At 35.2% G+C, this 18,548-nt stretch overlaps 1 protein-coding gene across 2 annotated transcripts in view; it reads right to left on the bottom strand.

The window, feature by feature from the left end:
- Positions 1–18,548, bottom strand: part of SPATA1 (spermatogenesis associated 1) — a 58,161-nt gene that overhangs the window by 31,917 nt on the left and 7,696 nt on the right. For both annotated transcript variants that reach the window (XM_059375266.1, XM_059375267.1), the window contains exons 2-4: positions 14,582–14,753; positions 4,417–4,523; positions 2,880–2,997 (exon numbers count right to left, since the gene is read on the bottom strand). In XM_059375266.1, the coding sequence (XP_059231249.1) occupies positions 2,880–2,997; positions 4,417–4,523; positions 14,582–14,683 (327 nt within the window). In that variant the 5' untranslated portion in view covers positions 14,684–14,753. The remainder of the gene's footprint in view (positions 1–2,879; positions 2,998–4,416; positions 4,524–14,581; positions 14,754–18,548) is intronic.

Here is an 18,548-nt window from a genome sequence, read left to right as displayed (position 1 = left end):
TTAAATAACTTGCCCATGATTTTATAACTAGGAACTTTCCAAATTGGGATGCAAAACCAGATAATCTGGTTCCAGAGTCCAATGTTGTAAATTTTATTTCCTAAATATATAGCCCATAGAGTTCATTTGTCATCCATCCATCCATCCATCCATCCATCCATCCATTCATTCAACAAATACTGAGGGCATACTATGGGTCAGGAAAACCCAAACTGTGGGTCAGAACTATGGGTTCTATATGGTGGGAGATATGATGGTAAACAAGGCAAAGTCCTTGCTCCCATGTAGCTTATATTCTACTTAGGAGAACAGATGTTAAATAAACATGATTTAGGATAGTGAAATGTGATTTATGAAAACGAAAACCTGATGTAATAGAGAGTAACTTAAGAGAAAGAACATCTAAAAACTAGGTGGTCAGAGAAGGCCCTCTTGAAAATATAATACTTGAGGCTGAGATCTGAATTATGAAAAGAAAAAGAAAGCTATTTGAAAATCTTAAGGAAGTAATTTCCAGGCAAAGTGCAAAGAACATAAATCAGAAAGGAGTTTGTTGTATTTGGCGACCAAAGATTTTTGTGTTTGAAATGGAAAACTAAGAAGAAAAATAGCAACAGATAAAATCTGAGAAAGAGTCTGCCTATTCCTTATGCCCTCTATATCTCTGGCTTAACCACTACAAAGTCTCCTAATTAAAGCCTGCTAGTTACAATCCCTGCCTCTAGTCTTTGAGGGCTCTCATTGTGTCATCTTTTGCTCAAAAACTCCCAACACTTCAGAAACAAACAAAATTCATTAATCTGGCTTTCAAGACTTTCAGCAAATCACTTCATAATTTATTCTCTACTATTCCGTTTTATACCATGTTCCAATAAAAAGGGTAACATTTACTCTTCCTTAATTGCTTGTTTTTCTACTTCTGTGCTCATTCTATTTTCTCTGCTTAGAAAGCTTTTCCCACCCAATAGTTTTGCTAGGTCAAATATTTATCTTTCAAGATCCAAACTGAATATAGTTCTTTTCTCAAAGTTCTCTATGTCCCCTCTTCTCCTGCTGGAAGTAATCCCTTTTTCTTCTGAATATACAAAATACACTATTTTAATTATGTGTTTTCTCTGCACACTACAGTGAATACTCTTTAAGGGCTGGATCCATAGCCAGTTTTTTTTTTTTTCATTTTGTTTCTAGAAAAACACCAATAAATATTTGTTACAAAATAATAAAATATTAGAAGGATTTCAGAAGTTGATTTAAATTATCTTTATTTAGGTCTCTTTCAACCCAGGATTCTGCAATTGATAATTTGTATTTTAGATATTATGTAAAAGAACAGAAAGGAGAATTGTTTCTTCTTCCTTGAGAAAAACTTAAAGGTAGATATTTAACCATACTGAACAGACTTCAAATGACAAAAACTTCATATCTAGCTGCTGATCCTGAGGATTCCATACAGCAAATTCCTTTACAGTACTACTTTGATGGAAAATGCTTTTTTCCTCCACTATCATTATTTAATTTGTCCAAAAAACACTGAAATACCTCTAATTTAATTTTAGGCACTGGTTATAAATACAATAGTGAATTAAATAAAGTCCCTGCTCACAGGGAGTTATAGTCTAATGGCAGAATCAGATGTTAAATATAAACAATCACATAAATACATACTAATGACATAATATGTTAACTAGAGGGGAATAGGAATATACTGCATTTTTAATATAGAAAGTCTTTTTGATTAAAGAAATAAACCTTATGTAGTTAAGAGAAACCAGCAACTTGGAGATCTGATGGCTTGCTAGATTAAGAATTTCAAGTAGGAAAACTCTACTTAGAAAATCCCACCATTAGGGGCACCTGGGTGGCTCAGTGGGTTAAGCCTCTGCCTTCAGCTCAGGTCAAGATCTCAGGGTCCTGAGATAGAGACCCACATCTGGGCTCTCTGCTCAGTAGGGAGCCTGCTCCCCCCACTCTTTCTGCCTACTTTTGATCTCTCTGTCAAATAAATAAATAAAATCTTAAGAAAAGAAAAGAAAAGAAAAGAAAAGAAAAGAAAAGGAAAGAAAAGGAAATCCTGCCATTAAACCACAGAAACTATAAACAGGAGTGTTCAACAGATAATAGTAGCTGAAACAAACAAACAAAAATTGTTGGGGTCCTATAATTTCACATCAAATAGGGCTAGCTGTGGCCCAAACAATGAAGCCCATTTTTGTCCAGAACACAAGTACTTACTTAAATGTTTTAGGGGACACCTGGGTGGCTAAGTTGGTTGAGCAGCTGACTCTTGAGCCTATGACAGGCTTGCATTGAATGTGAAGCCTGCTTAAGAGTCTCTCTCTCTCCCTCTGCCTCCCACCAGCTCATGCACACACATGCACATACTCTCTCTCCATTAAAAAAAAAAACTTTAAACACTCATTTAAATCTAAAAATACATATTATTTATATAATAACATTTTCAGTTTGTCTTCCTTTTCTTCCCAAGGAAAGCATAGCCCAAAATATCCCCCATCATTTTAGTGCCCAGTAATATGCCAATAAGTCCCATTTTTTCTTGATGATCTATGTTTTTAGTAATTTTTCATTTTGTTATGATTGACATTACTTATCCCATTTGTTAAGTTATGCTTCCTTTAATCAAAAGGAAAAACAACTTTTTAAAAAGATTTTATTTATTTATTTGACAGAGAAAGAGAGATAGGCAGAGAGGCAGAGAGGTGGTGGGGGCGGAGCGGGGGAAGCAGGCACCCCGCTGAGCAGAGAGCCTGATGCGGGGCTCCTTCCCAAGACCCTTAGACAATAACCTGAGCCGAAGGTAGAGGCTTAACCTACTGAGCCACCCAGGCACCCCCAAATGGAATAAAATTAAGAAAACTTACCACAGCTAGATTATTTCCAATGCATTTCAGAAATAAAAATTTTTCTGCAACAGCATCTTCGCCAAGGAACTCACCAAGTCGTTCTCTCAGGGCTTGTAAAGTTAGGTGAGGAGATACTCTGAAATATCATGACATTGCCTTATAATGGAAAATGAAACAGGTTTCAGCTATACTACAAATTCTATAACGTTAGCTATCTCAAACATAAATACTAATTTAATGTATCATATATAGCTCAATTTATTTTTACATTGTCTGGCACTTTATAGAACTTCAGGAAATTTAAAAAAATAAAATGATTATAGAAATAAATACTGTTTATAAAAGTCTTTCTGTACTGAAAAGGAAAATGGTTATCTACTTTTCTCATCTGCCTCCAGACTGTATTATTAAAAAAAGAAAACTCTGCTATGGAATTTATATACTTTTATACATAAAGAATGATTAAGCCACAAATATTTATTTTGGAAGCTTGACAGAATGATCCAGTGCTTAAAAATTTCTTTTATAATCAAATACTGTCGGACTCCATGTCTTTGTTCATTAAGAATACTTCACTCCTCAACATCTAAAATTTAAAGCCATCATTTATGCTACTGTTTTGGGTTTTTGTTTTTCTAGGATTTTAGGGGAAACATTATATAATTAATTCATTCAACCACAAAATATTTATTGAGCCCCCACTATATATCAGGCATTGCTCTAAAGGATGGGAATACAGCAATCAACAAAAGAAACAAAAATCTCTGCCCTTACAGACTTTATAAATCTAATGGTGGGAAAGAAAATTAGACAAACAAAATATAATTCATAAGACACTGCTAAGTACTATGAAGAAAAATAAAGCAGGGAAGGGAGGGTAGCTATAAGTTTAAATATAGTGATTAGAGATCTAAACAAAAAAGTAATATTAAAGAGTTAAAGAAGAGATAGGATATATTAGGGCAGAAGCAGCATTCTAGACTAAGAGAACAGTAAGTAGACACGGATCCTGAGGTAGATTCATGTCTGATGTGTTCCAGAACAAAAACGACACTAGTATGCTTGAAGTGATGGGAAAGATAAGGAATAATGCCATGTGTGCTTCCTATGTGTACATATACTTACATGTACATATATGTAAGTTTACATACACATATAGTCTCTTTCTATTTTGAAACAGTTCAGTAAAAAAGTCATTGTGGATATACTGATCTAACCACTATTCAGAGATCTTCAACAGGTTTCCAATTTCAGATAATTTCTCTCTTAATTCTCTCATTCTCTTCGTGTGTAATGATAGTAATATACCTGTTATACCCTTTTATCTGGGTGGCAGTGGCACCTATGGCACATATGTTAACTAAGTAACATATGTTTCTAAAATACTTATTAACTGTTATATAACATTATTTATTGATAGTATTAAGTTAGAAACTGGATCCATCATACGGACCAGAGTGTCTCACTTATAATGTAAATTTCCAAAGAAACATTTTTCTCTGCAGAAAAAAAGACTGCTTTTTCAGGCATTATAACATGACCACAAAATACTTGCCTTATAAATCCAGCTGAAATGAATTTGTTAACAACTTCTATTGAAATGGTATTTAGCTTATAGTTCCACGATCCTTCAGGGACATAAAAAACATGAAGTTCCACCAACTAAATAAATAAATTGAGAAGAACATCAGTTAAAATATTTTTAAAGTGAAAAAAATCAACCAATCTCCTCTAGAATTTTAAGCTTAATAAACGTAATTGAAATAAACATGGAATACATGTATTTTTCTGAGCAGACACAGAAAACAAAGTGAAGAGCCAAAATTTTGGTTAGTTGGCTACTTGGCACTTGGAGCACATCTCCTTAGAAACAATGTCACAGATGTGGTCCTAGGGTACCCTAACATCTCTGACACAGGTTTCTTTCTGCAGCTTGGAATAAGAGTACCAGCCCACCAAGATCAGTTTTCTGGTTACCAACCTTTTCCTCTCCCCTGATCCCTACCTACTCAGTTCTGTTGGGGTGATTTTGTGGAATCCTTATACTTTACATATTGTCTCCCTAACAGAGTTGTGATGATTGCTAGTTCTCAGCAACTGCAAACGTGTGAATACTGTGGTTAAGGAAATATTTTTGTTTCCCAGAATTCTAGGAAGAACCTATTCCTGATGGTGATAGGGAAGGAAATGGTTGTTCTTACATAGGTCATGTCTGTCAGCTTAGCTTGCCTGTGCTTATAAATACAACTTTCTTTTCTATTAATGTTTTGTTAAACCTCAATTAGAATACTTTGTTTAGAAGAATATTTAGATTACTACAACAGAAACAGGACAATTATAGCAAATATTCCAATCTTTTAGTCTAAGGAAGTTATTCATTGCATATTAAAATTTAAATGATTATACTCTACAATATTAAATATCTGAGAAAAACTTTAAATAGTTGAATATAACCAATCATTAAAATTAGAAATTTTTATATTGAACTGAATGTTTTGCTCATTTTTATAGACCAAGTAAATTATTTCTATACATTTGATATATGTATATATCTGATGTCAGGCTTGCCACATGCTGTATTTTGAACACCAGAGCATTTAAAAAATAATTCCCCAGGTACACTATACTATTCATAGCTAACACTATACTATACTATTAATACTATAATATTTAATAGCTACATAATATTTGCAAAACCTTCAGAAGACTTAAATATGACTTTATCTTTTACATAAATGCATTAATATTTTCTAGGAAAAAATATTTATTAAACATTTTACTCTATTTTTGTATAAACCAAGTAAATTCTGTCAATATTTTTATAATAATTCATGAACTATAATTCAAAGTGTTTGTACAGATTTAATTCCATAACTGAATGAGTAGGCAATACAGAGAAAATATACATAATAAAACATTTCTTTAACAAAATTTATAGTCAATTTGTGTTTATTCATTCCCTCAGTAAATATTTACTGAATGTCTATCATGTGCCAGCACTGGTCTAGGCATTAGGAATACATAGTCAATAAGACAAAGATCCTTGCCTATGTATAGTTTTACATTCTAATGGGGTATCAGGGCAAGAAGAAGGGTGAAACAAGTGAAGCACTCACCTCAGGTACAAAATTTAAGGCTATGCCAAAACCTCAGTAATCAAGACAAATAACATTAAAAAAAAAACTACTCAGTGCAAAAAGGTTCACGATAAACAAAATCTCAAAAATTTAAATAATGACAGAATTTACTACTAGTAGTAAAGCCTGAGGAAAAAGGAAAAAAATATGAACTTCAGTACATGTTTCTTTGAAAATATATATTTCTTGATGGTCAACTGTTTTCAGAATAACCTAGTAGTTGAAAAAAATACTGAAAACTTCAAAAGGATGTATTAAAATTTAAAACATTATTTTAAGGTCAAATATTCTCTTTATGTCAAATCATGAATTTGTTATAACTTTACTTTCCTGGCTTTCATGGAAGTTCATCAGTAATATTTTTATCAAAACTATTTTATCAAAACTATTAGCCATTTAAAAATATACTAAAATATATGTTTATGGGCACATATTTTGCCTTTTGCTTCAGGCTCCAATATGGGTAGGCATGGCACTATCAGATTCTATTTCCATTTAAAATGTTGCTATTATGGATTTCTTGCATCAGTTTTTTCATTTAAAAAATCTTTTATTGAATTGTTTATCTTAATTATGAAGGGTTTTTTTGGTGTGTGCCCTTAAATTTTATACCCAAGGCAAGTGACTTATTTGCCTCAGACTAGTCCCAGACTTGTGAAGGGCACAAACAATAAACGATAAATATAAAACACTGATAAGTTATACAGTATATGAGAAAGGGGTAAGTACTAGGGAAAAGGATAAGAGCAGAGTAAGGAAAATTGGATGCTAAAAGGGGAAGTAGGTTTCAGTTTTAAATAGCCTGGGTAGGTCTTATGGAAAAGGTAAGATTTAAGACTGCAGGGGAAGAAACAATTAGCCAAGTGCTGATGTAGAGGGAGAGTTCCAAGAAGACCTAAAGCAAAGGTCTTTTTTTTTTTTTTTATGTTTTATTTATTTGATAGTGAGGGGGTGACGAGAAGTCGGGGTGGGGAGGGAGCACGAGCAGGGGTAGGGGCAGAGGAAGAAGCACATTCCCTGCTGAGTTGGTTCCCAGGGTCCTGGGCTGATGGTAGACGCTTAACCAACTGAGCCACCCAGGCACCCCTAAAATGAGAGAGTGCTAGTATGATTGAAGCAGAGAACAGTAAGAGATAAAATAATAAAAATGAGGAGCACAAGGAACAAAATAAATAGGGTTTTTCAGGCCACCAAAAGATCTTATTTTCAGAAAATGGGACGCCAATACAGGGTTTTAATAGAAGGACATCTGACATTCATTTTATAATTTTAATATGAAAAATTCTAAACATACATACAAATAAAGGAATAAAACTCTGAATACCCAAATACCTACTAAGTAGATTCAAAAGTTAACATCATACCACATTTCCTTTCCCTCTCTCTCTCTTAAAGGCAGACTGCCACATGCAGGCCTTATTTGGATGTGTTTGAAGTGTGGGAAGCTTGACTACCCTAACTTCTCCTACATATGGACCTTGAGAGCTTGTTTGGAGGTTCTAGCAGGCAAGCGCAGCTGCTCCTATGCCCTTGACTGAAGAATGATCCTTCTTTATTGGGGAAGGTCCTCCTCTTAACACAGCATGCAGCTTTGGAAGGGATGAACATGGAGCTGTGAGGGAGGAAGAGGACACCCCCCTCAGCCAGCCAAATCAGCCAAATTAACCCTGGTGATCAATGGGCTGACAGATGTCACGGATTCTCTCAGATCCTCTATCCCATTCTTGATAAACCATTCAAAGTAAATCAGATGTCATGAAAATATAATCCTAAGTACTTTGGCAGCCATTGCCTAAAAATAAAGATTTGTCCAAAATAATCACAGTACGATTTTCACATTTAAGAAAATTAACAATCCTTTAATGTAAAATAATATCCATTCCATATTCAAATTTCCTCAAATGTCCATTTTTCCTCAATGTTTTTTCAATCTAGAATCCAATCAAAGATATCTTTGCATTGGGTTTGTCACATACTTCAATAACTTAATCCGCAAGTTCTTCCAGACCTATATTCTTTTTCCCCCTTTTCATGGCATTAACTTTTTGAAGAGACTGGGCCAGTCTCTTTAAGACTTTTAATAAAGTCTTTAAGATTTTTAATAAAATCTTTAAGATTTTATTTATTTATTTGACAGATAGAAATCACAAGTAGGCAGCGAGGCAGCAGAGAGAGAGAGAGGAGAAAGCAGGCTCCCCACTAGGCAGAGAGCCCGATGCGAGGCTCTATCCCAGGACCTGAGATCATGACCTGAGCTGAAGGCAGAGGCTTAACCCACTGAGCCACCAAGGCGCCCCTGGGCCAGTTATTTTAAAGAATGTTTTGCATTCTGAATTTACCTTATAATCTCAAGATGGCATTTAACTTAATTCTCCAGTTTTTTTAAACATAGTATAATTTTTAAAATCATTTTTTAAGTCATGAAAAGTGTATTCTTTAATCCCCAGCCCTATTTTCCTCATTCCCCCAAGACCCCTCCCCTCTGATAACCATGTTTGTTTTCTACAGTTAAGAGTCGTTTCTTGGTTTGTCTCTCTCCCCTTTTCTTTTCTCATTTACTTTGTTTCTTAAATTCCACATGAATAGGATCATATACTATTTGCCTTTCTCTGACTGACTTTGCTGAGCATTATACTCTCTAGCTCTAACCATGTTGTTGCAAATGGCAAGATTTAATTCCTTTTTATGGTTGAATAATATTTTGTTGTATATAAAGATATATAAAAACTTCTTTATCCAGTCACCTACCAATGGACACCTGAGCTGCTTACATAGATTGGCTACTATAAATAATGCTGTAATAAACATAGGGGGTGCATGTACTCCTTTGATTCTTTGGTAAATACTCAGTATTTTGTATTCTTTGGGTAAATACTCAGTAGTGTGATTACTGAAGGGTAATTCTATTTTTAATTTTTTTAGGAATCCCCATACTGTTTTCCATAGTACCAGTTTGCAGTCACACCAACAGTGCAAGAAGATTCCTTTTTCTCCATTATTCTCTTCAATGCTTGTTATTTTTTACTTTAGCCATACTGACAGATATGAGGTGATATTGTGGTTTTGATTTGCATTTCCTTGATGATGAGTGACGTTGAGCATCTTTTCATGTGTCTGTTGGCCATTTGGATATCTTTGAAGAAATGTCTGTTCATGTCTTCTGCCCATTTTTCATTAGATTGTTTTTTGGGTATTGAGTTGTATTAGTTTGTTATATACTTTGGACACTAATCCTTTACCAGACATCATCTGCAAATATCTTTTCCCATTCCTTAGGTTGCCTTTTAGTTTTGTCAATTATTTCCTTTACAGTACAGAAGCCTTTTATTTTGATGTACTCCCAGTTGCTCAGTTTATTTTTGCTTTTATTTCCCTTGCCTCAGGAGACATATCTAGGAAAATGTTGCTATGACTGATGTCAGAGAAATTACTCTCTTCTAGGATTTTTATGGTTTCAGGTCTTGAATTTAGGTCTTTAATCCATTTTGAGTTTATTTCTGTGTATACTGAAAGAAAGTGGCCCAGTTTCATTCTTTTGCATGTGGCTGTCCAGTTTTCCTAACACCATTTGTTGAAGAAACTGTGTTTTTCCCATTGTATATTCATTCCTTCTTTGTTGAAGATTAATTGACCATATAATTATGGGTTTATTTCTGGGGTTTTCTGTTCTATTCCATTGATCTATGTGTCTATTTTTGTCAGTACCATACTGTTCTAATTGCTACTGCCTTGACAAATGACTTGAAATCTGGAATTGTGATTCCTCTAGTTTTGTTTTTATTTTTCAAGATTGCCTTTGCTAGTCGGTCTTTTGTGGTTCCATACAAATTTTAGGATTGTTTGCTCTAGTTCTGTGAAAAATGCTATTGGTATTTTGATAGGGATTGCACTAAATCTGTAGTTTGCTTTGGGTAGTATAAACATTTTAATATTTGCTCTTCTAACCCATGAGCATGGAATGGTTTTGCGTTGTCTTGAATTTCTTTCATCAGAGTTTAACGGTTTTCAGAGTATAGGTCTTTCACCTCCTTAAGTTTATTCCTAGGTATTTCATTGTTTTTTGGTGCAACTGTAAGTGGGATTATTTTCTTAATTTCACTTTCTGCTGCTTCATTATTATTTTATAGGAATGCAACAGATTTCTACACATTGATTTTGTATTCCATGAATACTGAATTCATTTATGAGTTCTAGTAGCTTTCTGGCAAAGTCTTTAGGGATTTCTATATATAATATGTCATCTGCAATTAGTGAAAATTTTACTTCTTCCTTCCTTCTGCCAATTTGGATGTCTTTTATGTCTTTATGTTGTCTAATTGCTATGGCTAGGACTTCCAGTACCATGTTGAATAAAAGTGGTAAGAGTGGACATCCTTATTGTATTCCTGCCCCTGGAGGAAAAGTTATCATCACTGAGTATGATGTTGGCTGTGAGTTTCATACAAGGCCTTTGTAATGGTGAGGTATGTTTCCTCTAGGTTTACTTTGCAGAGTTTTTATCATGAATGCTTTGTTGAAAGCTTTTTCTGCATCTATTGAAATGATCATGGGTTTTTTAGCCTTTATCTTATTGATATTACATATCACATTTATGGTTTTGTGAATATTAAATTATCCTTACATCCCAGGAATAAATCCCACTTGATTGTGGTGTATGATTTTTTTAATGTATTGTTGGATTTGGTTTGCTAATACTTTGTTAAGGATTTTGCATCTATATTCATGAGAGATTAGCCTGTAGTTCCTCTTCTTCTTCTTTTTTTTTTAAACAGTGTCTTTATCTGCTTTGGTATCAGGTTGATACTGGCTTCATAAACTGGATTAGAAGTTTTCCTTCCTCTTGTATTTTTTGGAGTAGTTTGAAAAGAATAGGTATTAACTCTTCAAATGTTTGGTGGAATTTGCTTGTGAAGCCATCTAGTCCTGGACTTTTGTTTTTTGAGAGTTTTTGGATTACTGATTCAATTTCATTGCTTGTAAATGGTCTGGTCAAATTTCCTATTTCTTCTTGCTTTAGTTTTGGTAGGTCATATGTTTCTAGAAATTTATCCATATCTTTTCACTCGTCCAATTTGTAGGCATATATGTTTTCATAATATTATATTACAATTGTATTTCTGTGGTGTTATCTTTCCTTTTGCATTAGTGATTTCGTTTATTTGGGTCCTTTTTTAAAATGAATCTTTCTAGAGGTTTATCAATTTGGTTGATCTGGTTTCATTGGTCTATTTTTTTTTAACGTTATTCTTTATTTCTATTCTAAACTTTATTACTCCCTTCCTTTTGCTGGGTTTGTTTTTCTTTTTCTAGCTCCTTTAGGTGTAAGGTTAGGTTGTTTGAGATTTTTCTTGCTTCTTCGGGTGGGCCTGTATTGCTATAAACTATAAATATCCCTCTTAGGATATTTATAGGACTACTTTTGCTGCAGCCAAAGATTTCCAGCCATTGTGTTTTCATTTTCATTTGTTTCCATGTAATTTTTTATTTCTTCTTTCATTCTGAGATCCCTATAATGCAAATGTTATTATGCTTGAGGGAGTCACTGAATTCCCTAAGAATATTCTCAATCTGCATATTTTTCCTTCCTCTACTTTTTTCAGCTTGGTTACTTTCCATTACTTGTCTTCCAGGTCATTAATTTGTTTCTCTGCTTCATCTAGCCTGCTATTTATTCTATTAAATGTATTTTTAATTTCATTTACTGTGTACTTCATCTCTGATTAGTTTTTTTTTTTTTTTAATCTCTTTGTTAAGGGACTCACTGAGGTTCTCCACTCTTTTCTCAGTCCGGGAGTAGGTTTATGATCCTTACTTTAAATTCTCTATCAGGCATATTACTTATAGGTTACATTGTAGTCTCTTCTAATGGTTTGGTCCTGTTCTCTCATTTGGGAGAAATTTCTGTGTCTCATTTAGTGTGTCTGTTTCTCTGTGTTATTTTCTGTGTCTGTTTCTCTATGTTAGGAAAGTCAGCTACTTCGCTTGCTTTTAACAATAACAGCCTTATGAGGCTGTCCTGCAGTGCAGTGTCCCATTCCCCAGCACCTGGAGCTTCAGGGAGTGTGTCCTATGTGTGTGTTGCATGTGCTCAGCTGTTGTGTCAGTCATCTGCAAAGGCTCTCCTTGCCTACTGTATCATTTTGTCCCCAGCAGGAATGGGGTGCATTTTAACAAGGCATATGGTCATCTGCTTATGAAACAAGACCTGTTCCTGCTACTGTCAGAAGTGAACTCCTGAAAAATGCATGGATCAGCAGATTTGGTATTGGCAGGGTTTGCACCAGTCTTCTGGGGGAGGAACCTGCAGCACTAGGACTGAAGCAAGTGGGACTGGGAAGGGCTGATATGCCAAAGCATGAGGGTAAGGGCTTGATGCAAGCAAGTCAGGTAACAAGTTTTGGTACCACACTGTTCTTACAAGTAGCCACTATTTATTCTGGGGGATGGGAGAGGTAAATGGCTCCTGCCAGATCCTTTGTTCCTAGAGGGGTCTCTGGTGATCCCTATGTCTCTGGGCTATGCTCTGAGATAAGCAGATCACTCTCCTTCTCTCAGCATTTTTCAAATTGCTGGTTCTACCTTGTGTCTGCATGCGCTGTTTTGTGAGCTCTTTGTAGGCAGGGAGTCCACTTCCTACTGCCCTCCCTCCTCTCTCAGAGTAGAGCCTACTGATTTTTAAAATTCCAGGCTTTAAGCTGCACTGGTTGTTAGAACTCAAGAAATTCAGCTCCTCTTATTTACAAAGGCAAATATTACAGGGCTTCATCTTCCCTATTTGTGGCCTCCATGGTGTAAAAATCTATTTTCTGGCCCTCTGCATACCATTGGTTCTCTGCCTATTTAAGATGGCCATGGTCCATTTTGCTCTCAGATTATGTCTTTGGCCTTCATAACTCCTTTGGTGTGGCTTCTTCCCTACCTTTAGCTGCAGAGTTTGTTCTGCCAGTCTTTTTCATGTCACTTTCTGGGTTATTTACATGGACATGAATATTATCTAGTTGTATCCATGGAATGAGGCAAGCTTAAGGTCCTCCTATTCTTCCATCTTCCCACCCAACCTAATTTCACAAGCATTTTTTAAATGAAGTCCTCTATGTCTTGTAAACAGTTAACTGTATAGCCTTCAACTGATGCAAATTAATCACCTGGGAGCAAGAACATTTTATAAATGGTACCCTGCCTTTCATACTGCTTCACACTAGGACATATATAATGTCCTAATTGCAAATTTTGCTTTATGTAATAACGATTAAAGGGATAACAGATTAGGTTGTAAGGGACAAGAAAATGGAACCTGTTATGAAGCTATCTGAATAATTAAAGTGGTCAGTTTTTTAAATATAATTTGAAGCTAAAGTAGTACTTTGGAAGTGAAGTTTGAAAAAGAATTACAACTCCAAGGCATTTAGCCTTAGATACTCAAAGGATGGATTTGCCATCACCTGAGGGGGAGAAAGTCAAATAGAACATGTTTAGGGAAGGGGGAAAAGATGCATAATTCAGTTTGAGACATGCTAATTTTAAGATGTCTAGTGGCCATCTGAGTGGAGATGTCAAGTAGGCAGCTGAAAATACACATCTGCAGTTTGGGAAAGACTAGATTGGTGATATTAATTTGAGGATCCTTAGCATCAAGCTGGTATTTAAAGCTATCATATTGAATGAGATCATGAAAGAATGAGTACAGGTACAGAAGAGAACAAAGAGCTGGTCCCTGAAATTCTCCAATATTAGAGATCAAGAAGAAGAATAAAACCCAGGAAAGAAGACTGAAAATGAACAACAAGGGAAGTAGAAGGAAAACCAAGATATGTGTATGCCAGAAGTCAAGTGAAGGAATTATGTCAAAGAAAAGTGATGAATAGTGTCAACTGTTTGGCACAGATAGATGGGAATATACGGGATAAGAATTAAACAACATATTTAGTAATGCAGAAGTGAATTTAACAGGAGCAATTTTGGTGTAGTAGTGGAATGAAAGTGATTACAGATGGTTTAAAGATAAAATGGAGAAGGTATTGAGGGTATGAAAAGGCATGAAATAGTTGTCTAGAACAGTAGAAAATTGAGTTGAGTGGAAGACAGTCTGATTGCCTACCAGTAAAATGTTCTAGTTTAGATTCAGGTCTTGAATTTAAAGTGAGAATAGTATTCATGTTGGTATACTTTTTTTCCAGCCATGTCCTATTGTAGGCATAAGTACAGTATAGGTAAAGAGTTCAATAAACCAGGGTTTTTGTTTTGGCAAGTAGTATGATAAAATGAGAGAGATGCAAAGGTCAAAAGTATGAGCAAGAGAGTAATTAAGACTGCTCTATGGTCTATGGTATTTAAGCTATGGAGGGCATCACAAGGTGAAGAATTTAAAAAAAAAAAAAAAAAGCGATAGGATCAATGCACTGGGGGTTCCAGTACAATAAGCTAGAGATAAATGAACTGTAATAAAATAACTATACTCAGACAATGAGATACATAGTGGAGTTAATATCTAAGACTTCATGTAATCCATATTTTTTCTTTCTTGGAACTCTTCAAAAGCAATGTTAAACAAGTCTTATATTTTCATTTAAAAGATTTTCTTACCTCTGAGGAGGAAGGTCGGCTTGGACTGAGGGGCATATTCACCAGTGTCTGAATGGGGTAATTATCAGTTGGAATTCTGTGGGTTTTTTTATCTTTCTTCATTTAAGTAGTATTTATAAAGATTTTAACAGATTTTTGACTTCTTTAAGATAGAATTCCACTCATTTCTGGTCTTTGATTCATGTGAAAAGTGAAAAGAAAAACACAAAAGGCTTTAAAATTGACCAAAAGTGAAAACTTTAGGAATGTATACACTCTTATTATAGTAATTTAAAAAGATATATTATTAGTAAATAGGACTGGTAATGCAATAAAATAGTAATGCAATGAAATATATCCTATACAACTAAATAGAGAGCTGAATTATGATAGACTTATGATCAGAGCATATATTACCATTCTAAACAATTCATTTTAGAATAGAAACAAATTAAAATACTATTTAGAATATATGAATTTAGAATACTATTCTAAACAATTAATTTTTAAGTTTAAAAATTAAAGTTAAATATATGTAGTATTTTATATGAAGTAGAACTATGTTTCTGGAAGTGATAAGACTAAATTTGTACAAATGACTATAGAATGATGTGAAACCATTTTACCCCATCTATTTCTCCCTAGGCTTAGATGCCTCAATAGTAAATGTGATTATTCCAGATGAAAATGCCAGTCTTGAATTATTTTAAGCTATTTTTCTGTGTTGTTTCCTGTATTTTTCTCAGAGGATTTAGAGCTGTTTACAAGAATACCCAGTAAAATTTAAATTATAGGGGTGCCTGGGTGGTTCAGTGGGTTAAAGCCTCTGCCTTCCGTTCAGGCCCTGATCCCAGGGTCCTGGGATCAAGCCCCGCATTGCGCTCTCTGTTCAGTGAGGAACCAGCTTCCTCCTCTCTCTCTCTGCCTGCCTCTCTGCCTACTTGTGATCTCTGTCTGTCAAATAAACTATTTTTTTAATTTTTTATTTCTTTTCAGCATAACAGTATTCATTGTTTTTACACCACACCCAGTGCTCCATGCAATACGTGCTCTCCCTAATACCCACCACCTGGTTCCCCCAACCTCCTACCCCCCGACCCTTCAAAACCCTCAGGTTGTTTTTCAGAGTCCATAGTCTCTCGTGGTTCACCTCCCCTTCCAATTTCCCTCAACTCCCTTCTCCTCTCCATTTCCCCTTGTCCTCCATGTTATTTGTTATGCTCCACAAATAAGTGAAACCATATGATAATTGACTCTCTCTGCTTGACTTATTTCACTCAGCATAATCTCTTCCAGTCCCATCCATGTTGATACAAAAGTTGGGTATTCATCCTTTCTGATGGAGACATAATACTCCATAGTGTATACAGACCACATCTTCCTTATCCATTCATCCGTTCAAGGGCATCTTGGTTCTTCCCACAGTTTAGTGACCGTGGCCATTGCTGCTGTAAGCACTGGAGTACAGATGGCCCTTCTTTTCACTACATCTGTATCTTTGGGGTAAATACCCAGTAGTGCAATTGCAGGGTCATAGGGAAGCTCTATTTTTAATTTCTTGAGGAATCTCCACACTGTTCAAAGTGGCTGCACCAACTTGCATTCCCACCAACAGTGTAAGAGGGTTCCCCTTTCTCCACATCCCTCTCCAACACATGTTGTTTCCTGTCTTGCTAATTTTGGCCATTTTAACTGGTGTAAGGTGGTATCTCAATGTGGTTTTAATTTGAATCTCCCTGATGGTTGATGATGATGAACATTTTCTCATGTGTCTGATGGCCATTTGTATGTCTTCATTGGAGAAGTGTCTGTTCATATCTTCTGCCCATTTTTTTATATGATTATCTGTTTTGTGTGTGTTGAGTTTGAGGAGTTCTTTATAAATCCTAGATATCAACCTTTTGCCTGTACTGTCATTTGCAAATATCTTCCCCCATTCCCTGGGTTGTCTCTTTGTTTTGTTGACTGTTTCCTTTGCTGTGCAGAAGCTTTTGATCTTGATGAAGTCCCAAAAGTTCATTTTCGCTTTTGTTTACTTTGCCTTTGGAGACATATCTTAAAAGAAGTTGCTGTGGCTGATATTGAAGAGGCTACTGCCTATGTTCTCCTCTAGGATTCTGATGGATTCCTGTCTCACGTTGAGGTCTTTTATCCATTTTGAGTTTATCTTTGTGTACGGTGTAAGAGAATGGTGGAGTTTCATTCTTCTACATATAGCTGTCCAGTTTTCCCAGCACCATTTATTGAAGAGACTGCCTTTTTCCCACTGTATATTTTTTCCTGTTTTGTCGAAGATTAATTGACCATAGAGTTGAGGGTCCATATCTGGGCTCTCTACTCTGTTCCACTGGTCTATGTGTCTGTTTTTATGCCAGTACCATGCTGTCTTGGTGATCACAGCTTTGTAGTAAAGCTTGAAATCAGGTAACATGATGCCACCAGTTTTATTTTTGTTTTTCTAACATTTCCTTAGCGATTTGGTGTCTCTTCTGATTCCATACAAATTTTAGGATTATTTGCTCCAGCTCTTTGAAAAATACCGGTGGAATTTTGATCAGAATGGCATTAAAATTATAGATTGATCTAGGCAGTACAGACATTTTAACAATTTAGTATAGATTGTTCTAGGCAGTATAGACATTTTAACAATTTAAATATTTTTTTCAAATTTAAATTATATAAATATATAATAAGAATTTAAAAATAAGGTAGCTGAATTACTATAAAAAAGAATAATCAAAGTTGGGTAAGCCTTAAGGATATAAAAAGATACCAATACCAAAACAGAAGTCTTTCCAAGATTTCAAAGCATTGATCCACCTTGATTTATATTAAATTAGTGAGTAAATCAAACAAAATTTAAAATTTCTGTGATTTGGTACTGATTAAAGCTTTATGAAATCATACCAAAGATCACTAATTGTTCTAATGGTATCAAAATTTAAAAATTATACCCTGGGACAAAACATCTTTTATTTTTATTATTTTAATTCTTTTTTGAGAGCAAGAGTGTGCACAAATGGGGAAGCGCAGGGAGAAAAGGAAACAGAAAATCTTTTTTTTTTTTTAATATTTTATTTATTTATTTGTCAGAGAGAGAGGGAGAGAGAGTGAGCACAGGCGGACAGAATGGCAGACAGAGGCAGAGGGAGAAGCAGGCTCCCTGCCAAGCAAGGAGCCCTATGTGGGACTCAATCCCAGGACGCTGGGATCATGACCTGAGCCGAAGGCAGCGGCTTAACCCACTGAGCCACCCAGGCGTCCTGGAAACAGAGAATCTTAAGCAGGCTCCACCACTCAGCACACAGCCTGATGCGCAATCAGGCTCAATCTCACAACACTGGAATCACGACCTGAGCCGAAAGCACCTAGATACTTAATTGACTGAGCCACCCATGCACACCATAACATCTAGTTAGTTTCATACTTCAGACCGAAAGACATAAACAGACTAAAAGTATAGGAATAGAAAAAGATATTCATGTAAATGGAAGTTAAAGAAAAAAAAAGCAGGGGTAGCAATACTTATATGAGACAAAATAGACTTTAAACAAAGACTGTAACAAGAGACAAAGAACATTATGTAATGATAAAGTAATCAATCCAAGGAAAGGATGTAAGAATTGTAAATACTTGTGTACCTAATATAGGAATACCTAAATACGTAAGAGAAATAGGAACAGACATGAAGGGAGAAATTAGCAGTAATACAATTAATAGTAGGGGACTTTAACATCACACTTCAATGGATAGACCATTCCTTCCATCAAGAAGGAAACTGGCTTTGAGTGACATTATACCAGATGAACTTAACAGGTATAGAGAACACTCCATTCAAAAACAGAAGAATATACATTCTTTTCAAGTACACATGGAACATTCTCTAGGATTGATCACTTTAGGCCACAAAACAAGCTTCAATAAATTTAAGAAGACTGACATAAAAATCAAGCATCTTTTCTGATCACAACAGTACGAAACTATAAAT

The sequence above is a fragment of the Mustela nigripes genome, chromosome 14 (assembly GCF_022355385.1).
Source record: "Mustela nigripes isolate SB6536 chromosome 14, MUSNIG.SB6536, whole genome shotgun sequence".
NCBI classification, from domain to species: Eukaryota; Metazoa; Chordata; class Mammalia; order Carnivora; family Mustelidae; genus Mustela; species Mustela nigripes.
The sequence above is the reverse complement of the archived record's forward strand: the minus strand, read 5'-3'. Positions and strand labels throughout refer to the sequence as shown.